Source organism: Triturus cristatus, chromosome 9 (assembly GCF_964204655.1).
Source record: "Triturus cristatus chromosome 9, aTriCri1.1, whole genome shotgun sequence".
NCBI classification, from domain to species: Eukaryota; Metazoa; Chordata; class Amphibia; order Caudata; family Salamandridae; genus Triturus; species Triturus cristatus.
The window spans coordinates 221,660,781-221,684,670 of NC_140592.1; the positions used below are offsets into that span (position 1 = coordinate 221,660,781).

A 23,890-nucleotide genomic window follows, 5' to 3' on the forward strand; every position below is an offset into this window, starting at 1 on the left:
AAAATCCAGGTGGGTATTTACGAGAACTTCGCAACAAAGAGCACGTGGTGTTTTGTTTTGTACCATTTGTGTAGCGCTTAACATCTTTATGTGGAGCGCTGGTGCGCTTACGCACCGGGATAGCAAACTATAACGTTTAAGGTGCGAGGTTTAAATGGTGTTGTGTTTGTTTTAAGCCCATATGGGAAGTGTTTTTATGTTGTGAATGATTATCACCAAGGTCCGATTATCGTGCTGTGGGGTGCAGCCAGAGACGTTTTAAGGCATTGGCAAAGTGGGCTCTTGCCCAGGGCGCATGACGTTTAGGGGGTCCCTGATCCAACCAGCTCTGTTCTGCAGAGAGTCCTGCACTGATGACCTTGAATAATTCTTAAACAGATTGTTTTAAATACCTTTTTACTTTGATGTATTTTTTATGTGGGTGATGTGTGAAAAGTTGCATTTATGTTTCATGCAACATCCATAAAAAACGTTTCTTTTAGATCAAAACAGGACCTAACATACAAAAAATGGGAGGGGGGGTCACAGAGATTATTTGCACTAATATAAGTGAGCTGCTGCTGTGTAACAGTATTGAAAACACACAGCACTATCCATGAATATTAGATGTAAACACATTTAGAATTTGGACAAGCGTGCCTGTTCACGGTCAGCGTCCTGGACAAAGGGGCATGAAAGAGAAGAAATTGGATCATAAATTCAAAACTGTTCTGAACAGGGGCCCCCAAAATACGTTTGGCCCAGGGGCCCCCAAATCCTTAAGATGCCCCTGGGTGCAGGCCCAGGCAGTGTGACAGGTGGGGGTATGTTTGAAATCGACACACAAATGTAAAGTGTGTTAAGGACTGAACCATATAGGCAGAGCACCAGCCTAGCCACAGAGGCAGTGATGTGCTGTCTGCATGTATATAAAAAAAGGGGGCAATTAGAGAAAGCCTATTAATCCATATGGCAATATGCCCTAGGCAGAAATGATTTAATTTAGTAAAAGGATGCCAAAAGGGCTAGAATGGGAGCTGGTGACACAAGCAGTAGCCCCACACCCTTTATTATTATTTTCTAAATGCAGGCATACTGCCTATGATGAATGACTACACCCCAAGAAATAGGAAGAAAGTCGAACAACAATCAAGGCTGGCAGACTGAGAAGAAATGTTCCAATCTTTAAAAGGCCCAGATCCCACCTACTCTTGCTAGAAATTACACAATCTGTAAAATACCCAGATACCTACTCCTGCTAGGCCAATCCTGCATGTTTAATCTTAGCCTAGCTCTTCTCTGACCAGTGGGTTTTGTGAAAAGCATTATTTATTTATGCCTCTGCATGCTAACTTTCCTTCTGATCTTCTCTGTTTCCTTTCCAATCTCCCATTTACCTGCTCCTCCATTAATTCATCTCTAGAAAGAGATCTTTGATCTGAAACAATAGCCAATGTGTATAATTTCCTGTTCTAGAAACCTCCTAACCCAACCTCTCTGAACAACGGATCTAGCCTAGTGGCTGCTGCAACACAAGCCCTGGTAGAGTACATTCTTGTCCTGCCTTGTTCATCCAAGAACTCTGGTCTTAGGCCATTAAATAGTCAACCTAACCCTTACTACTGAACAAGAGTAGCATCCTCAACATGCATTGCGGACCTAACAGTATATTGCTGAGCAACCTTACATTTGAAGGATTAAGAGAGCTATTTTTTTATATTGTTGATTTTCTTTGTAATTTGGGTCTTGATATTCGAAGAATAGGACTTCCACTGATATAAGACAAGATCTGTGAGAAAGTGCTTGTTTTGACATTGTTAGCCCATACCTTTTGCCTGGAAATTGATGTGGTGTCAACTGTAGTGCACAGGGTACCTCCAACCACTTCAAGTGCGGCCAAATGAAGGCATGGGGAACAACTATTCAAACTAAAGAATTCATGTATAAACATCATGTGATTACTTTGAAGTCCTTTACGAACTGCAACACAAACAATGTAATCTACGGCATCACATGTCTGTGCGGCCTTATATATGTAGGCCAAACCCAACAGAAAATTAAGGCAGGCATTCTCCAACACTGCAGTCGAATAAGATGTGGGGTACAGGGAGCACCCTTGGTAGAGCACTTTAGGACTGCAGATCACAGCCCAGATGACCTAAAGTGGGTGGTACAGGAGAAGGCCTCCCTTGGCCCCAGGGGAGGCAACATTGGAACGATCCTCAATGTAAGGGAATGCAAATGGATGTCTCTTTTAGACTCCATCCAGAACGGTTTGAATTAAACTGAAGTTAGCCACCCCCAATTAGCTCGCCTCACACTTGAATGATCCAACAGATGTCACATTTAGGGCACATTTTGTGCATGGATATCCATATATGAGACATAATGTTTACATGTTTCTGAATCCATGTTCACTATGTGTACCAGAATGTCTGTTTTCAATGATTGAGGTACAACTTATCAGCCCTGATGACTTGCACGATTATTTGTTTGTAAATATAGAGGAACCAGAACCATACTTATTTTCCCTTGCACATATACAATGTTTATTACTTTACCATGCTCAATAATGACAACATTTGGTGACAATTCCAATGTTTTCCCTATGTGAATAGTGGCATTTGTTTTCTGTAACTGTGTATATTAACTTAATGTACATGTCCAAATTCTATAACAAAGTGGACCTACTGTAATTATGTTCTGTAGATGAGGTGTAATTAAAACACAGCAGCCTAACAGGGTTGTTCTACACTAGATTTTTAATGGGTACTTAATCGTTTTCAGGGACACCCCAGTAGAGAGGTTATGACATCTTTCGAGTATTTAGGTACAACACATCGGCCTTGTACATCTTTGCGAAAAAAAGACTTCTGAATACTTTGTAGGTTCTTCATCATATTTTTCATTTAGGGATGATATAGTACGCCTCCCACATATAGCGAATGGAATCCCTTTTCTTCTGTCATGCAAAGTCTCCAGTGCTGGGACGGGGATTATGCATTTTGATACAGTACGCTTCCCACGTAGAGCGAATGGAATCCCTCTTCTCTCGGTCATGCAAAGTCTCCAGTACAGGTACGGGGATTAAGCATTTTTGACAATATCATCATTTTTGATATAGGCAAGGAAGGGGGCATCCTCCGACAGTCTGTCTTCCCTTACACCTGCATTTTGTCATGGGCTGACATGCATTGGACGCCTGCACGGTGACGACACGCTCGTGCGTTTGACTTCTCCAAGCCTATTTAACCCCTTCGACGCTTGTGACGGAGCGGTTCCGTCACGTGCGTCGGTTGCGCTGTGCGCATGACGGAACCGCTCCGTCATGGCCCCGCCCGCGCACGGAATCTTCAGCGCGGCGCGGAAATCCGCGCCGCGCTGAACGGGTTAAACAGCAGGAACACGTGCTCTGGTTCCCCACCACTAACGGAGACGTTTCCTGTGAACAGCGGTAAGCGTGTAAAATGCGCGTAGCTAATAATAACATCGTTTTGTACCCTCTGATGGTTGGGTTCGGTTTGCTAACCAGAACCTTGATCTCATTTATTTTTAGAGACTATAATCTGCGTAGTTTTTTTGCCCGACTTGGAGTCTATACAAAGGTATTTCGGTCTGTGCAGTACTTGAGTTGGAATACAACGTAACCAGTTTCCAGCATGTGAGGTTGATTACATATGTTTGGGTCCTAACTAGCACTTTATCTACATTTGTTTTTAGAAATTTAACGGAATTCAAGGCCCGGCTGACTAATCCGGCACGGCCTCTCTTCTCTTCTTCATGAATTGATATCCCCTCAAGTAAGTTGGCGGTTATGGCTCGACCCCTTTTTACAATACGGGTGGGCCTCTCCAATCTAATTCTGAGTATGCACCTTACTTTTGCAGGTGACTTCTCTCGCCCTTCGCTCTGGAGCCTACGCATCCTCCTCCAGCCCACAGTTACGGGCTCTTCACGGTAAACAAATGGGCCCAGGCTCTGTATTTAGAGTTTTAAGTTCATTTTCCATATGGACAAATCTTAGCTTTTAAGGTTCTTTATGCTCTATCCCTAGGTACTCCCCTTCTTTTACTCCTGTCCTGAGGAAGACCCCGGCGTAAGGGACCAAACTACCTACTATTCTCTAGGGGTCGAAACGTCGACATCCGTAATACTAGCTAGCTTGACCAACAGCGATTAATCACTGTGATACTGTTTTAAACCATGGCTATCTAACGTTTGGATATATTGTGAATAATCTGGCTTTAAATACGAGCCCTTTTGTTTTTTACGCACCAGATTCTGTGATTCGCACTTTGTTTTATTCACATTCTTATCCTCACTTCAACCACAATACCCTCACTTTCTCTTCCCCCTCTTTTCCTGCTGGGGCACTGTGCTTGTTTGACATTGTGAAAACAAATGTTATGAACTAATATATGTTCAGTGTGATTAAATAACTGTTCAATAAGTATACCACGTTTCTTCCATTTAATTTTTGTCAATTATTTTATTGTAGCTTGTGTGTTCATAAATTGTTTACTGTGACCACTGTTCCAATGTACTGCTCTATACCCAGGTCCCAGTGACGTCATTTGGGTTTACCCTTCTAGGTAACTCCCCGTGCCAATGCTTCTTCCCTAAAACTATTCAACAATTGGAACTTCAGGCCCCCTGTAAGTCCCCTAGTAAAGGGTACCTAGGGCATTGGCAATGAAGAGGATCCCCGGGAAACCCTTTTTGGGTAGCTGTTGCGCCTTATAAATTTAATTAATAATAATAATAAGTACCCTCACCTAGGCCATGCAGACTGCCACTGCAGCATTCATGGCCTTGTGCAGACAAAACAACAAAGTCAACATGGTTCACTGCTTGTGTGCCATGCCAACTTGCACTGCCTAAGTTATAGTTAAGTCATCCCTCTAGCACACCTTCCAGCCCTATGGCAGGGTGCACTATACCCCAGGTGTGGGCATATCTGCATGAGCAGACATGCCCATGCAATCAAGTCCATTCTTGGATATTGTAAGTGCCAGGGAAGCCATACAGAGTACATGGGCTGGAAACTCGACAACTCAAGCTCCCCAGCACCATTATGGCTTCTCTGAAACCAAGACTGTTTGGTACCAAATTACACCTCTCAATAAACCCACACTGATGCCAATGTGGGATTTATTGAACCATGTACTCAGAGGGCACCTCAGAGGTGGCCCCTGAAAACCTACAAAACCTGGTGTGGCCACAGGCTGGCTGTAGGCAGCCTACCACCACCAGACACATTTCTGGACCCCTGGTCCGAGAGCCTCTGCTCTCTGGGACAAGAAGCAATGCGCATCCTGGGTGGAGGTGTCACACCTCTTACCCCAGGATGGGCACGGTGCTTGAGAGGCAAGCTTCAAAGGTCGGCCACATTTGGTATGTGACCCCCCAGCCTCTGCTGCTAGCAGCAGATGGCAGCCCCCTGCTTACACCCCCACTTTGGAAGGTAAACCATAGGAAGAATAGGAGGTGTGCCCACCCCTGTCAAGTCCACCTCTAAGGTTAAGAAGGCGAGGTGAAGTACAATTTTCAGTTGCTCCCATCTTGATGATGGGGGGACCCCTGCAATCAAGGCTGGACTATGCCCCATCCCACAGGAGGGTGACATAATTGAGGGTGTAGTCACCCTAGGTAAGGTGCCCATTGGCCTTACATGACACTCCCTTAAAATACCCCAAAACTTAGTATTTAGGTGGCTCCCCCAGACCCAGAAACTACTTTTTGCCGACCTAAGAAGAAGGACAAGGAAGACGACGTGCAGCGAAGCGTGAATTCACCCACTGTACCGGCTTGTCTCCAGCTACAAAGACCCGAAAAAGCCTGTCCTGCAGCCAGCAACTGCCAGAACCTGAGGAAGACTGCCTGACCTTTGATAAAGACCAGAACTCCAGAGGACAGCTGATCTGTCCCCAAGAAATCTACACAAAGGAATCTAGTGCCCTCCAGAACCAAAAGTCCTGCCCACTCTGCACCCAATACCTCCAGGCCATGTCTAGGTGGCCCACCAATCCAGAACAGGTTCCCCAGCGATCCTGACCTGAAGTCCAGCATTGCCTGACCCCTCCTGGATTACACGACAATGCCTGCAGACTGAATCCAGAGGCTCACCGCGACTGCCTCCGATAAGCAGAATGCGATGTCAAAGGACACCCCTGCACCTGAATCCCTGCGGAGCTCAATCGACAGTGTCCTTGCGCCCTCCAACACCTCACCTTACCTCCTCTTTCAAGGGGGAGCCTCCAATGCGACGCCTGCTGCCAATTTGCCCAACCAAGTTTCTCCATTAGCACGATTATGGCGCACAACGCTGTTTTTGCACCCTGCCGTCCCTGTGCAGCTGGTGGTGCATGTTTGGTGCAGCCTTGTGGCCCCCCCTGTGCTTGCTCTAACCCCTAAAGCTTGCCCCCTGCAACCATTTACCTGCCTGCAAGCAGCGTGGCTCCAAGCCTCAATCCCATCTTTGAATATGACTTCTGAACCCGGCTGCCCCTGTACTGCAGGAGGTACAGACTTTGTGCTTACCTGAACCTTGCCCTCTGCTGATCTTAAACCCTGAAGACTGGAACTGTAAGTTGGGTACTTACCCGTGAAACTGCATGGTTGTTTTCCTCCATAGAATAACATTGAACTGTTTGAAAATTGCTCTAAGTGTCGACCTTTAAAAGACTAAAGTATTTTACCTGTAAAATATACTCACATTTTTGCGAAGATCTTGTTCTTGAAAAAAACCACAAACACATTTTTATAAAATTGGCGTGGATCTCCTTTTTGAGTTGTGTCAGTTATTGGTCAATGTGTGTGCAATAAATGTCTTATACTCCTGTGTGTTAGGCCTAAGGCTGCTCACCCACACAACCACCAATAGAGCACTTTGGGTTTACATTGACCCCTGTACACTTCTGGGGCAGGCCTCGAAAAATCATAAAAATGTTACTAGACTTGCAGGTCTAGTGACTTAAATAATCTACTCAACCTATCTGTAATGCTCTTGACCCATAAACTGGTTTAAAATGATGTGATTGTGGGCAAATAATTTAATTAATTGAGCCTCCATTTTCTTCCTCGTCACATACAAGAGCACCTTTAAATTTACGGGTTCAGCATGTCTACTGTACTTTAGTTTGATTTAATAGACTAAACTTTCTTTTTATGTATAATACAAATCTAGCCACATATAGGATACACATGACCCCCTGACTTGTCCATCAGTTCATTAATAGCATTTTCATCAGGGTGGGGGCACTAATGTTTCTCAAATCATGTTTAAAAACTATCACTTTTAATAAATACATAACTAAAGCATGACGTGGTAGCACACTGTCACTTGTAATCAACAGATTTTACATTGTAATGGCCACAAACTTTCCCACCGACATGCAGTTCTCGCTACCACCCATGTAGCCGTGCTACTCAGAGGTACAGCTTCCGGGTACCTGGTGACATGATCCACCTTAACGAAGATATAATAGTTGCCTGACAGTAAGGGGGTGTCAAATGGACCAATTACTTCTATTCCCACCAACTCAAATGGAAAACCAATAACTCGTAGAGACACTAACCGTGCCTTTGCCCTTTCTCTGGTCTTACCACTCACCTGGCAAGTGGGACAGGTTCTGCAGAACCTTTTCTGTGTCATCCCTGGCCAGGAGAACAGAGGGTCAAACATATCCTCAGTTTTTCTAATGCTCAACAAATGCTGATTCAGCATCTGTTTTTATGGTTTGGGAAGCTTTTAAGGCCGCTTTGAGAGGGCAGGTGATTTTGTACAAAGCCAAATTAACCAGGGTTCGGCAGACTGGATTCGGGACCTACAGTCAGCAATGGATAAAGCCAGTTGAAGGGATTGTTACCGCGGCTCTCTCCGTAATGGGGCACAGCAGCCTTTCCAATGTCAGCTATCAAGGGCAGAACAAGTACCCAGGGATTTTCTTCTGCTAGAAGAAATTGTGGGTAGTAGAGCATAACAACATAAGCTCTAGGAGGACAGCAAACAGGGAGGGACATTTCTGGATTGGACTGCTAAGACCCAGAGACATAGGCAAACAATGAATAAAATCAGGAGCCCTGTTACAGGAATAATGGAGATGGAAAATGCAGAAATAGCTGGGGTGTTTCTTAATCATTACAGGAGTAATTATGAAGAGGCAGAAGGGGTTCTGGAGCAGGATCTAAAACATGGATTGCAGCTCCCTCAAGTTTTGTACTCTCAGAAAAAGTGCTTTGAATAACAAATTAGAATCCCGCGAGATAGCCTCAGCTTTAAAAAAACAGGGCCAACACCAAGGCGAGCGGGAACGATGGGATACCATTGGAAATGTAGAAGATTGTTCTAGTTGAACAAAAGGACAGAGCTGAAATACCTAAATGTTTCATAGAATCGGTCTTGGTTAGCTTCATTAAAACGGACAAAGATCCAGCTAACCCTAATTCATACCAACCCTAATTCATACCATCCCATAAATCTACTGAATGTAGACTATACATTATACATGAAGATCTGGGCGGATAGGTTTGCACCATTCATTTGGATCAAAATGGCTTTCTCCCAAAAGATTGATGGCAGCTAACACCTATCAACTGACTAAAGTCATCGATTATTTTACGGTTAATAAAGAGAAGGCGGCAATCCTTATGATGGACGCAGGAAAGGTGATTGAACTTGTTAACCGGAAAGCCCTTTTTTTTACATCCTGGCTACATTTGGCTTTCCACCGGCAATTGTCGATACGCTGAAGAAGCTTTACCAGGGGGCCAGGGCTAAGATTATTATTAACTCTCATGAAGCGGGGTTAGTGAAAATTAATTGTGGCACTCGCCAGAGTTGCCCCCTTTTCCTGCTTCTTTTTACTTTTTATTTTATCACACCCTTAGTGTACAAGGTTCGTAAGAACCAAACCATTTTACCACCAATTGAGGTGACAGCGGAAATCAAGTTATTCACTGATGACATGATTTTATATTTAAAGGCCAATAGATCAAATATCCAGAATGCTTTGAATGAAATTAATAATTTTTCGTGAATTGGGAGTTTTTCGTGAATTGGGAGATATAAAGTCAATAGGGCTAAGACTGAGCTTTTATTGTTTAATTAATCTTGTTCTGAGCTCCCTGCTGTTTTACAGATTGTCCAACAACACCTGCTTAGATATTTAGGGATTTTTGTCACAAAGATCATTCCCAATTATTTTGTTTAAACTACAGTGTAACTCTTGACAAAACTAGAAGGTTGCTGGAAAAATTGATCTTTTTACCTCTCTCTGGTTGAAAGAGTTGCGCTGGTCAAGATGACTGTTCTCTCTTTGCTTTTATTTCTCTTTCTGAATCTTCCTCTAAAAATACATAGTGTTCATAGAAGAGAACTGGATATGGTGATTAGAAGATTTGTCTAGTCCAAGAAGCAACCCTGGGTCAAAGTGTCTGTATTCCAGCTCGATACAATACAAGGAGGCTTAGCTTTCCCACATTTTAAAACATACCATCAGTCCACTATAATCGATTCCTTGGTTCAGTTAACATCAGATGTTACTGTATACGATAATTTTCTGTTAGAACGCATGACAGGGGAGAGTGATCTACGATCACCGGTTTTTCTTCGTACTGCTAAACTTCCCAAGAAAATGAGGTATAAAGTCCTATAGACCCTTCCCTCATACATTCAGACTCTCTTTAAATTTTGGGACATTCCTGTTTGTCATGCTTCTACTCCATTGCAGGACTGTGAGGTTTTGGGGATGGGACTGTCAAAAACGATGGTACAGTCTTGGCAAGCTTTAGGCTTTGAGAAACTGGGGGACTTTTATAATGGTACGAATTTGATCTCATAGGATACAGTAACTGAACAATCAGAATGTGTTTTGGCTTAGTTTCGTGCCGATACCTAGTTTTCTAAAAATGTATTATGTTGTAATGAAAGAAGAGATTCGGCAAATTGTTTTTTGTATATATTAATCTCATTTGGCAAGAGTGGGAAATTAGTACCATATTTTTTGGCAGCAGGCTAGTCAGATTTTATTATCTGAGCTGCTGTTAAAAGTCTTTCAAGCAACCAATTGTAGGTATAGTATTAAGGAATGGCAACGCCTTTCAGAGATAGGATATAGGTCGCTTAGAGGTGCAGATTTTAAGCAAATTGTATTGCTATCCAAACGGATAGCTTATTATACACCTGATTGGTTGCAAGGGATGCTTCCAGCTTATCCAGGCCAGTGTTTTAGATATAAGGCAATTAAACGGGGTGGGATTGTCAATCAATCAATCAAGGGTTTGTAAAGCGCACTACTCACCCATGAGGGTCTCAAGGCGCATGGGGTGGGGGCAGCTCCGGATCAGTCGCAGCTTCGGGTCAGTCAAAAAGCCAGGTCTTGAGGTCCTTCCTTAAGGTTTGCAGGGTTGGGGAGCGCCTGATGTTCGTGGGGAGCTCGTTCCAGGTCTTGGCTGCGATGTAGGAGAAGGCTCTCCCGCCTGTTCTGTTTTTGCGGATGCGGGGGACCTCTGCCAGGGCGAGGTCGGAGAAGCGGATGTTACTCTTGGGTACGAGGAAGGAAACTTTCTTCTCGAGGTATTTGGGTCCGATGTTGTTGAGGGATTTGTAAGCGTGGGTGAGAGAGTTTGAAGGTCAAATGCTCCAACAATTTTGGGGTGGAGTTTTTCAGACAATTAGCCACTTTTTGCACACTATCTCCATCCCATCCCCTACGTTGGTGCCGTTTGGTTCATCTCTTGAGGTATACCATTTGCATAAACATCATCAATATTTTATATCGATTGCTATAGAGGTGGCTTGTTTGTTGATTCTCCAAAACTGGAAAACAGATGCGGTCCCAACATATTCCACTGACATAATAAAATGATTAGGACTCCATCTTTCAAAGAGGCCTATGCCAAATGGATAGGGGCTATGCTGAGATTCAATGCAACTTGGGATGCCTTTATGCTATTGTAGTGCATTAAAAGGGTAGGTTACCCTTTTTGGGTCTAATGGTTTGGATTTCATCATTTGTTAATAGAGAATCCCCATGGATTGATGTATGCATTGTTTAAAGACTTATTGATTCTCACTTCCCCAACTACAGTCCTTTATGAAGAATCTCGACTGATATGGCAAACTGTATCTTAATCTGCTGTTTTTGTGTATATGTCGAGAAATTGATTGGCACTATGCTGCTATATATGTCATCAGGAATTGGTTCCGCTGATTTTGTATTGCACAGATTTGCACAAGGCATTTTTTTCGGCTTTTATTATCTACTTTGGAATTTCAATGTATAACTATATTCTGCCATCCATTTGTTCCCATGAACTGATGTGTTTATAGGCTAAAGATCTATTGGGTCTCCTGCCCCCAACTACAGTAATGTTATAATGGATCTCGAGTGATGTTATGAACTGTATCTTAATTGTTTGCTTCTGGGTACAGGTCGGAAAAGTGATTGGCACTATGCACTTTGTTCCATTTATGAATTTATATCTTTGCACTTTAATATCTGCTGCTATATATTTATGTAATTAGGAATAGGTTCTGCGGATTTTGTATTGCACTGATTCGCACAATGCACTTTTTCTGCTTTTATTATCTACTTCAGCATTTTAATCTGATACTATCCGTTGCCATTCTATTTGTACCTTACTTTGGCGAATGGATAACGGATAATTGCACCACAATATCTCTAAAGTTCTGAACAGTTGATGTTGTTGCTATGCTTTATTCTTCTCCGTTTGTAGTATACTCAATAAAATAAAAATTACAAAAGAGAAACCAATTAGAACATCCTCTAAATGGCCCCACTCATTACAGGGGGACGCACTAAAGATCACTGTCACCAAGCAATCCTTTGAATGGAAACAAGAGTCTCTATGTCTGCAGAACCATTAATGGTTTGCTTGCCAGAATACCTTGCCCCTTGAAACTACAATATCCCCATATACATCCAAGCCAGCAGTTACAAAATAAAAGGCCTACTGGATTGTTAGAAGATGTCACCATACAATCAATAATAAACATCAGACATTTCAAAGGACAGAACTACAAATATGCACATAGTTTGACTTTCACTATCAATAATTGATACCTATGGCCTATGATATATTTTTCATAGCAAGTTTCAAAAACCATTACAGATATTGATGAAAAGCTTATTCTTACCTTTAAACCAGCCTGTTTAGCGACCATAGAGGACCCAGGCACTCAAAAGGTCCCTACATTGCAAGGGGACACCAAAAGGTCAGCCCCAGCAAAAGCTAAAATGCAACAAAACTTCTCCCAGAGTTAGGAACCTTTGGTTCGCGAATGTTAATGGGAGGCTGTGGCGGGGTAGCAGGGACAGAGTCGACAACCAGACTGGAATGGCGTAAAGAAGGTTTTATTTTAGACAAAGTTCTCTTGTGTCTTTCGGCCCGTCTTGTCGCTGCGGAAGAAGGGGACCCCAACTTGCTCTTTCCGGGTGACTCCAGAGTGAAGGAAGGCGGTGTCTCTGCTGACTTCTCTCCTTAAGGGTCCAGTCCGCAGGAAGGATCTCAGGGGTTGGTAGGCGAAAGGGGAGAGAAAGGAAAACAATAAACAAAACAAGGATTAGGACAAACGTCCTGGCGAGCTGTTGTCAAGGACCGGGGGTGAAGGAAACCGAGTGCTCTTGTGCTCGTAGTTCTCTGGACAGTGCACAGGGGTTTGGTGCAAGGTGAGGGTACGGGACTTGGTTCAGTGCTTGATGCACCGCTAAAGTCGGTGAGTCGGGGTGCTCAGGGGGTAGGCAGTGTCTTTCTTCCCACCCAGCCCGCTACCTTCCCCCGTACCTATTCGAGCCACGCTCCTCCCGTGGGAACGTGGCGGGGCGGCTCGTGGAGTCGTTGGCCTCCTGGCGTGTAGCAGTCGTCTCTCCTTGGCTCAGGACCTGCTGTGCTGCTCTCTTGTTCTCTCCTCTCGTCCACCGAACTCCTCGCAATCCTCTGCTCCAGCTCTCCGTCTACCTCCAGGGAAACGCCGTCCGTCCTCTTCCGGGTTTCCGCGTTCTTTATCCCGCCTATCTCTGCGACGTCATCAGGGGGCGGGACTTCGTCCCACTGGAAGGCCGAATTAAAGGAGCCTCGTTCCGTCGGTGTGGTCCAGTCTTGCGAGGGATACGGGTACCACCAATCTGTTGGTTGCTGTAGGGGGAGAGAAGGTGGAATGCGTTCGCCGTGTAAGCGAGATACACAAGGACTGACGTCCGCCTTGTGTGAGTTCTCTTCCCCGTCACAGAGGCCTAGTTTGCGCCCTGGCGACCTCTCAACCAGTTCAAAACATTTCTTGTGGTGCCCCTGGCCTTCAGGGACAGCATTGAGAACAAAATGCCATTTGTTTATAGCTCCTGCCAGGGACTATGCAGCACTTCTACCCCTCAGCTAAGCCTTTAAAGCAGCCTCTGCAGGCTGGTTAATTTTCTCTTTTTTCTTAGGGTGTGGTGCACCACCAGCACCCTAGTGCAGGTGTATCTGCCCTTCCTGTGGTATCATACTCCCATCCAGGGATCCCTGCACTCACCTGGGGCACTTCTTCAAGGCTGAGCGATTAAGCCGTATTTCTCTCTGTGCTTTTCCCGTCGCAAGAAAGCTGACTGTTTACAGCACCTCCCAGGAGTGGGAACAGAGTGCAGCAGTGCTAGTGGCCTGGGAAGCACCAGACGTTTCACTGGATACAAGAATGAGACCAAAGTCTTCCCAGACTTGGTAGTCCTCAAACGTTCACAGAGTACTGCTTAGTGCAGTTAAATTATATTTTTTAATGGGCCACTAAAAGAGGCGAAGTCTGCATTTTATTCCAACAAAAAAATTAATGCCCTCTATATGGCTAAAGTCAACTTTTCAGATATTAGGGAAAATACAATTACTGTCAAAACATCTGGACACTCCTTTGTAGGAGAACTGCAACCTCCCAGCCAACCTGTCCATAAACAAAATTTCTTCAACCTCCTCCACTTTGTTGACCCATATATTGTCGCCCCCCCCCCCTCTTTTATGTAGAATAGTGAACACTCTGGTTCTTCAGCAGATTTACTCCCAGCTCAGATTCGCAAAAACTTGTTACGTGTAGAGCAGCCCCTTCCAAGAGCTATTTAAAGGTCTATCTGTCATCAGGCGTTGCTACCAACTGCCTGAAGCATGCATGTGCTATTCTACTATTGAAAACCCTATGTCTGGACCCAGAGAACTTGCCCAATTATCGTCTAATTTCTTAACTATCTTACTTCAGCAAATAGTTGGAAGAAACAGTTTTTCACCAGTTGCAAGAGATTGCTATAGCTAACCAACTCTTACATCTTTAACAATGGGCTTCTGCACTGGTTACGGGTCAGTGCTAGAGGTTGGTTCGTCTCTGGATCAGCTGCAATGCTGCACAGAGAGCAATCATCTGCCTGCTCAACCCCTACCTGATCTTTGAGCAGCGTCTGATACAGAAAACCAGCAAATTCTGTTGAACATACTTGAGTATCAGACATGTAGCTCTTTTCTGGTTCTCACGCCTTCTAGTTGACAGAATTCTGCATGTATCGATTGCCCCCTTGAATTCGTCAGGCAGAGCTTTGGGGTACAATGTTCCTCAAGGATCAATATTGACTCAGCATTTATTTAATTTATATATGATCCCTTCTGCCTAATCAGATTCAATCGTCGGGCCTCACTCTTTTTGTTTATACAGCTGACTCTCAGATCTTCTTTGAGATCTCAGATGATATGAATGATGCTGCTACTCAGTTGTTCGACTGTCTTTCAAAGGCTGAGAGTTGGCTGAGTTCTAACCACTTAAAACTTAACAAAGACACGTCATAGATTCTCAGCCATGTCAGACATTCTCCTTTCTGGAACGTTCATTGTTGGCCCCAAGCCCACCGTGGCAATCTGTGTGAAGGATCTAGGCATCAAATTAGATTCCGCCTTGTCGTTAGCAGACTAGGTAAAAGCTACTGTTAAGATCTGTTTTATAAATTGCACACACTGAAAAACATCTTGGACCGGTTTTCCTTATCATATAAGGCATTCATTTTGAATCTGTTTATTTTGGTACGCCTTGCTTATTGTTATTTACTCTACCATGTCCTGCATGGTCATGTGATTCACAAATTATAACTTATTTAGTGGCCATAGACATCTTGGGGCCAACTTCGTCTTGAAATTTCCGGTATCGGTATAAAAAAAACAACATTGTGCTATTTTGAAGCCTCAGCAACAGCAAGGAATTATCTGCCTTTCCATAATCGACTGGAATATGACTTCTGTAGATTCAGAAAAGCAATACAGACAGGGCTGCTTCCTTGACCTTGTTAATCTGCCCATTCTGACTATGGCTTGTGATATAAGTAAATATCGTAGGAAAGATGCAGGAGCCTCTTCTGTACCAAGCAGGATCTTTATTACAGAGCATGGACAAAGCGTACACCACAACCGCTGACCGGACACCAACTGCCCCAGCTAGAATTCCCCCTGCAACAACACGCTAGTACTAAGAACCCCATCAGCGTTCTAGGATCAGAACAGGGAAAGGACACAGAGGAAGGGGTTGCAGAACACTAGAAACAAGGTAAGTACAAACAAAGCTAATAAGTATTTACAACACATCTTCTTCCCTAAAACCAGAACAAACAGACAATATATCCAAAGATACAATTAAACATAATCAACATAAATAGTCATTCAAATAAGCCGGTGGCCTGCGAGACCTAACAGACCTGGACTCCTCAGAGTGACTAAAAACATTGTTAGCACCAGCTTGACTCTGCACATCAAATGAACTACAAGCATCACCACCACCATCCTCCCTACAACGGCTTGCACTCTGACCCGGAGAAAAACCCTCCGGAGTGGACAACAAATAGCCACTACTGGACGGAACTGGTTTTGTAGACAACATGGAATCCTCATCTGAAACAAGCTTACTATACAATGCTACCCTTCGAAGGTTCCATTTCTCCCCATTGTCAAGAACAACATAATGTTGAAAAACCTTCTTCACCACATGAGGACCCCTAAATTTCGAAAGTCCCTTGGCCACTCTCCCCGATTTAACTTTAACCAAGTCACCCTCAGCAATTGTTCTCCCCGTTTTCACAGTTTTCACACTTGCCTCCTGCTGAGCACACCCAAGGAGAGAATCTTTAATCCAAGAAGGTGCTAGTTTGGTGCCAGGACGTCTCCCCCGCATGAGTTCAAAAGGCGACTTAGAGTCCTCTTTATGAACCGTGGTCCTATACGCCCACACCATATTTTTGACCATTTCATCCGCAAACCCTCCTGAAACACACGACATCTGAATGATCCCCTTAACAACTCTATTAGCTCTCTCACACACACCATTCGCTTGCGGATTATATAAGGAAGTGCGGTGATGAGTCACACCACACCCAGTTAAAAACACCTGCATTTTCTGAGACGTTAATTGAGTACCATTGTCCGTGATTAAAACAGAAGGATAACCCTCATTCAGGAAGATGCCTTTTAAAAACTGTATAGTACAGTCAGTGGTTATATCCTTAACAAATTCCACAGCAAGCCACTTAGAATAAACATCAATTATCACAATGGCAAACCGTTGACTGAATGGCAATTCGTCCATTGGACCTATAAAATCCAGACTCACACTATGCCATGGTACATCCGGACTGACAATGTGGCTCCGCGTAGCATTAGACCCCACCTTGAGTCTCTTTTCGCTGTCTCTACAGACTGTGCAATTCTCCACACACGAAGTCACCTGTGAATCCATGGCGGGCCACCAGAAATCCTCTTTCAATCTACGCTGTGTGAGTGTTTGCCCTAAATGACCCTCATGTGCCAATTTTACAATTTTGTGTCTTAAACCATATGGCGGAACGTATCTATCGCCTCTCATTAAAATACCATCCCCAAACAATGATAACTCATCCAACACTTTAATGAATGGTCGCACTGGTGGCTGAACACAACTCTCCCGTCGGGAACCTAATTTCACCAAGTCGATCACCCTTTGCAGGACTATGTCTTTACCCATAGCATCCAGCCACTCCTCTTTAGTAAAACTGCCATCGCTCAAAGCTACAACATCCTGAATAACAGCAACAGCCCCATCCTTGTATATATCAGAAAACTCCTTCAATGTATCATCTCCCTTAATAGGAAGCCTTGATAAACAGTCTGCCTGTACATTACGCCACCCTTGAACATAGAAAATATCGTACTGATACTCCTGAAGCTTTGAAGCTAATCTTGCTAATCTTGGTGAACCCTTCCCAGCTCCCCCTGGAGACAAAACCTTTAACAAAGGCTTGTGGTCAGTTTTCAACTGGAATTTTGTTCCCCACAGATATGTCCTGAAGTATTGAACACCCCAAGCAGCAGCCAATGCCTCTTTCTCTATCACAGAATAATTCTGTTCAGATGACGAAAGAGTACGAGAGGCAAAAGCAATGGTCTTCTCACCGTCCTGCCATTTCTGCAACAAAATTGCACCAATTCCAGTGGCGCTAGCATCCACCATCAATATGGATGTGCGACTGATGTCAAAGGGAGTTAACACATTCGCCTGACACAACTCTTTCTTTATCGAATCAAAACATTCCTCGTGGCAAGCACTCCAGCAAAATTTCACCCCCTTTTTAAGTAACGATCTCAGAGTCATAGTTTTACTTGAAAAATTCTCCACAAACTTCGAATAGAACTCTATGAGTCCCATAAAAGACCTAAGTTGCTCCTTGTCCGTGGGGCGGGGAGCCATTTTTATGGCTTCAAGCAAATCTTTTTTCGGCCTAACACCCTGCGCAGATATCTCATAACCCAAATACTCTATGTTTTGTACAAGGAAACGACACTTCTCCTTACGCAATGTCAACCCAGCATCTTGAATTCTACCTAACACACTTTTAAGTACCTCATTGTGTTCCGTAATCGTATCTCCAAACACAAGTATGTCATCCTGGAAGAACACCGCTTTTTTAATCCCTTTAAAAATCTCAGTGACCATGCGTTGAAACACACTAGCTGCAGAGCTTAAACCAAATGGGAGTCTCGTGAACTGGAAAGTACCCTCGGTAGTGATGAATGCTGTAAGACCCTTTGACTCATCATGAAGACGGATTTGGTGATATGCACTCTTCAAATCTAATTTCGAGAAAAACTTAGCCCCTTGCAATGTTGAGACCAGCTCGCCAATGTTTGGCAGGGGAAAGGTATCAGCCACCACATACTTATTCAGCGATCTCAAATCCACACAGAATCTGATTTTGCCATCAGCCTTCTGCGTGATGACGACCGGAGATACCCAAGAAGATGCTTCAACTGGTTCGATGACACCACCCTGTAACATCTCCTCAATCACTTTTTTAACCTCATCCTTCACTGAAAGTGGGACTCGCCTCACCTTATGTTGTACGGGAATCGTGCCATGTTTTATGACTATCTTATGAACATACCCCATCAACTCTCCCAACTCATCTCTAAACACATTCCCTGCTCCGTTAAGTATGTCACTGAGGGTGTACTCATCTACTACCATAACTTGATTGGGTGCTCTCGGGTTCACTATAATATGTAGATCATATTGATGAATCCAACCCAGGATTGGTGGACCATCAACAGCAACATATACCTTCCCTTTAATTGACCTTCCTTCAAAATGAATATCTGCATCGAAGTACCCCAACAAATCTATCCTCTCTCCTTGGTAACCAGTTGGAGAAATATCACTCTCCTTTAAGGACGTATCACTCCACTCGCCTCTGAATAAAGGCTCGGGGATTATTGTGTGTCTTGAACCCGTATCAACCATCAGGGTAACCTTACGGTTATTGATCACAAACTCAGTTTTTGGTCGCACTTCTCTTTTCTCATTACAGCTATATATACAATCATCCTCCAGACTCAATATCTTATCTTTTTCACGCTTTAACTCCATGGGTTCATCTTCGACAATGGCTACACTAGCATTCCCCTTAGTCCTACACATCCTTGAGAAATGTCCCAACCTCCCACACTTGAGACACTCTTTGTTATTCGCAAAACAGAATTTTGCATCAGAACTATGATTACTACTACCACATCTGGAACAACCTCTGTTGCTGGGGTTTCTCCCAAAATTGCTCTTCTTTAAGGGATTCTTCCCTTTATACCTCATCGCACCCACAGCCTCTTCATAGCCTGATTCACACTCCACCTTTGTTTTCTCATTCACCACTGAAATCGCACTCTGTTGTGGACTGCATTTTTCTAACTCTTTCATACACTTCTCGGATTCCTCCACCACTTTGGCTAAATCTATAGCCACTTTCAATGACGGATTCTTAGCCGCCCACAGCCTCTCCTGTATCTTCCTATTGTTGCACTGCACTATGAGTTGATCCCGTATCAACTCATCACTCATTGCCCCAAAGTTACACTTGATAGATAACTCCCTAAGGCGTGCAACAAAGTCATCTATCGATTCATCCGTGCGCTGTTTGTGAGTATAAAATTTATATCTATTCATTACGAGGTTCTCTTCTTTACCAAACCTCACTTCCAGTCTTGTTACAGCCTCCTTATACTCATTAGGAATAGGTTGCCCACTAGCTTGCAACGCTTGAGGAAGATACTGAAATTCTCGTTGTCCCTCCTTGCCAAGGGCACTCAGAAGAAGTGCTTTTTTCCGTTTAGCAGCAAAATCCTGACCATCCAAGGCGTCCAAGTAATTTTCGAACATGCGTATCCAATCTTCCCAAGAAATTGATGGTGCTCCTGGTTCACTAAGAAACTGAGGTGGTAAGGTCACATTGACTTGTTGATTTGCTTGCTGAGACATGCCGTCGTCAATGTGGACAAGGGTGAAAAAAAAAAAAATAATGACTTTGAAGTTTCTGTCACAGACCACCCAAAATTATCACACACCTCACTTTAGAATGCACCCCAAAACAGAATTTTACATATGTCTATGGGTGTAACCATACACACTACTTTCGAAAAGTACTCTTTGCCAAAAACTTTTTTTTTTAATATTGAGTTGCTAGTTAGCTGCTTCTTTTTGCGTTTAATTTATTTATCCTGGGACTCTCTTATTGGCTCCTCGCTATGCGTGCGAAATGTCCTTCGTTTTTCCTGGGTACAGGTTTCAAATTGCGTTTCCTTCGTTTTTCCCGATATTGTTCCTGTCCCAATCCAAGATGGCCGCTAGTTAGCGCGAGACTATGACGTTGCGCAACCTCGCAGTGTCACTGACTCAGACGCGAAGTGCTGCTGCTAGGCAACGCTCAATGCGAGAGTTCGCGCCCCTTAGCATTGTTTACGCATTAAGCTAATCGCCTAGCAACGCTTGAAGTTATTGCGTGCTCGCGCTGTTACGTAGAGCTACGCCGCTGCTTGGTTGCGTTTCAACAAAAGATTCGACCAACTCACGGTTCGTCGAGTGACGTCACTTTAACTCGCAAATGTCGCCAAATCGCCTCTTTCACTGAGGAATGTTCGGTTTCAGAGCATCACTCCCTCATGCCATTAGCATTGCTCCGCACGTCGTGAATTCTTTTTGGTCGTTGCCGCTCGTTGTCCATCCGCTCCGTAAAAGTCTAAGGATTTGCTCCCACGTCCGGTCCGCACTCAACTCGTCGCCAAATTGATATAAGTAAATATCGTAGGAAAGATGCAGGAGCCTCTTCTGTACCAAGCAGGATCTTTATTACAGAGCATGGACAAAGCGTACACCACAACCGCTGACCGGACACCAACTGCCCCAGCTAGAATTCCCCCTGCAACAACACGCTAGTACTAAGAACCCCATCAGCGTTCTAGGATCAGAACAGGGAAAGGACACAGAGGAAGGGGTTGCAGAACACTAGAAACAAGGTAAGTACAAACAAAGCTAATAAGTATTTACAACAGCTTGCTACAGTAGGATGCTGAAGATCCACCTTATGGTATACTTTGTCCGATATAAACAACAAACATTAACTTAACCCCTTCGCTGCGGCGCGAATTCCGCCGCAGCGCTGGGGGGGTTTGGGGGCAGTGCGGCACCGCTGTGCTCATGACGGAACCACGCCGTCATGAGTCACGGGTGAGCTGTGCTCATGACGGAGTGGTTCCGTCATGACTCCACCCACTTGCGCTAATCGCCCGCACAGGTGGGGAATTAGCGCCGCGTGGGAGGAGCGGCCGCCAACGGCCGCAGCATGACGGAGCCACTCTGTCATGAGCACAGCTCACTCGTGACTCATGACGGCGTGGTTCCGTCATGAGCACGGAACGGGTTAACCAGTCGTGGATAACATACACACTTACTCTAAATATAAGCAGTATGCTCGCTAAATACTTTTTCAAAACTTCAATTAAAATGACTGACCTTCAAGTCTGACCACCAAAGGCACCTTAAGTCCAAGTTCTCGGCAAGCCTTGGTAATGCCATTTGCAATAATGGCACAATTCACAATTCCACCAAAAATATTGACAAGTATAGCTTCAACCTAAAATGAGAAAAAAATCGACATTATTAAATTTGAAATGAATACTTCTAAATACTTTCAGCAAGCATACAACAAGTAAGTGTTCGAAATAGCGACCCATGCTTTCATCTTTTAGAAAAATAAAAACAGAAAAAGAAACCACATAACAAAATCGAAGCCAAGTGTAGGAATTTTACTGGTACGGAATGAAATGCAAGTCTGAATAGTATTCATGGTAGCTCACTTCCTGCAATCAACTGATGTTTTCAGTGCCCATGCTACCGTTTGTCTTGAGGCACAAGCTACAATAATTGAGTGCTTTAACAGGATGGTCTGAAAAAATAGGGCTTTAGCAATTTTCAAAATCGTAAGTGGCCCTTCCTTCAAGAATAGCCTCTGGCAGTGAGGTTTGATCCCTGGACTGACAGATTTTGACCGCCTCTTAGTCTTTTTATTATACTGAGGAACAGCGAGAAGGCTGGGAGAACTGGTTCTCTGTCTTCTGGCTTGGGTTTATGAATCTAAAAGCTCCTGAAAAAACAGAGTCATTGTTTTCAGAAAGGTCAATGAGTGATAACAGATTGTAGACCCGTGGAGGCTCAGACAAGCTTGCACTGTTATGTCATGGAACTGATGTAAAGGAATTGTTCAACTTCTTTGAGATAGCCAGTTGAGATGCATAGTTTTCAGTTGCTTTGCACCTCAAGGTAGATCTGGGATTCTGTGGATATCCACTGTACATTATGATCAGCCTCGGCATCTCTTTTTCTTAACAAAAAAAAACACACAAAAAATAAAGCATGAAATGAACATGTAAAGAGCATGCATTTGTTACAGTGCGGTGTTCAAATGGTAAGCGATGAAATTCATGGTGGCACTTATTAGGTAAAACTTGGTGATCAATAAAAATGATTTTTAACTAGACCTGCCATTTTCTTCTGGCAGCTAGTACAAATGTTTGAGAATGGACTTTACAGGATATGATATTTGCTTTTAGAATTAGTTTTGCTGTTCTCTCTTTTATTTAGCCTCGGAATGTGTTGCCTGGAACACAGACACTAAATAAACAGCAATCGTTTGATGAGGATAAAATGAGGATTCGGCTGAAAAAAACATATATTAGGTCTCAAAATAATGGAACGCTACTTTAGACCACATTGACATAATAGTCTTAGGTTTAAATCCCTTTCAGTCCAGGGATATGACTAGAATGTAATTGACAAAGATCCCCATTAGTTACTTACCTTGATAACAGGCGGTTGTTGATTGGCTAGCTGGAGTCTTATGTTTCTGACTGCATGCAGGCCAGTGCATAAGGCACAGTACTAGATAAGGCTTAATCGTATTATGTATGACTCTGGTTAACGAGGCTATAAAGTTTGTTACCAAGAAGAACTAAGACATTAAGCATGAATTAGGTTATTAGTTAATATTTTAACTATGTGCCCATGTAACCAGAACATGTAAAACAAAAGATAGTAGTTTTCGAACCATCTTCCACATTCCTGTGGCTCTTAATCAAACATTCCTGGAATGGAAAGTGGAACAGTAAAGAAAAAGAAAAATGGCACAGATCCCTTGCAAGCAAAATGTAGCAACAGCCGCCCATTTACGTAACAACTATGCCATTATTCTTTATTTTCTCTTGCGAAACAAAACAAAACAATTGACTTGTGCTTGATTTGTGGGGCCCATTCGTGGATGTCAATTTGGGATCTCAGCGCCATGCTACTGTGCCTGCTGGCACTGCCATTGCAACCCTGCCCTCGGAGGTAGTAACGTCTCTGTCCACCCTTATGAATGTGGTGACTGCCACCTCCTTATTTTCTTGTAATTTTAATGATGCAAATGTTGAATGATAGTCTGTTATTGAGCAATACAGCTGTTTCCAATGTTTAGAATGTAACCTCTTCTTACAGTCAGCATTAGACCTGGCATCATTGGCATGGGATTCCCCTGTATTTTTTACCTACGCCTCCTCTGTTTATGCTGTGTGTTGGACTTCGGTTTTGCCGATCTAGATGTTTTGGGAACTTTGCTGTTCAGTGCCAAAGTGCAAGTGTACCCTGTAAATTGTTGTTATGGATTGGTGGTTCCATGACTGGCATATTTGATTTACTAGTCAGTCCCTAGTACAGTGCACTGTGTGTGCCCAGGGCCTGTAAATCAAATGCTGCTAGTGGGCCTGCAGCACTGATTGTGCCACCCACATGAATGAATGAATGAATGAATACACACTTATATAGCGCATTGCTACCAAAGACATCCCATCGCTTACTCATGGCACCTCACTCATCAGACATAACTCTTCGAAAAAGAAAGGTCTTCAGCTGTTTCCTAAAACTAAGGTAATTGGGCTCAGAGCGGATATGCTCAGGCAGGCAATTCCATAGCATAGCAACATTGTACGAGAACAAGCAACCTCCGGAGCGAGCTCGCTTGATCATAGGCACTCTGAGCAAAAATGTATGCTTAGATCGCAGCAT

The 23,890-nt window shown here is 43.7% G+C and overlaps 1 protein-coding gene across 1 annotated transcript in view; it reads right to left on the reverse strand.

Annotated features, from left to right (window-relative positions):
* The window catches only part of SUCLG2 (succinate-CoA ligase GDP-forming subunit beta), a 583,799-nt gene that overhangs the window by 12,417 nt on the left and 547,492 nt on the right, over nucleotides 1-23,890 (reverse strand). Inside the window, exon 11 of the mRNA XM_085624774.1 lies at nucleotides 21,305-21,425. Coding sequence (XP_085480900.1) covers nucleotides 21,305-21,425 — 121 coding nt within the window. The remainder of the gene's footprint in view (nucleotides 1-21,304; nucleotides 21,426-23,890) is intronic.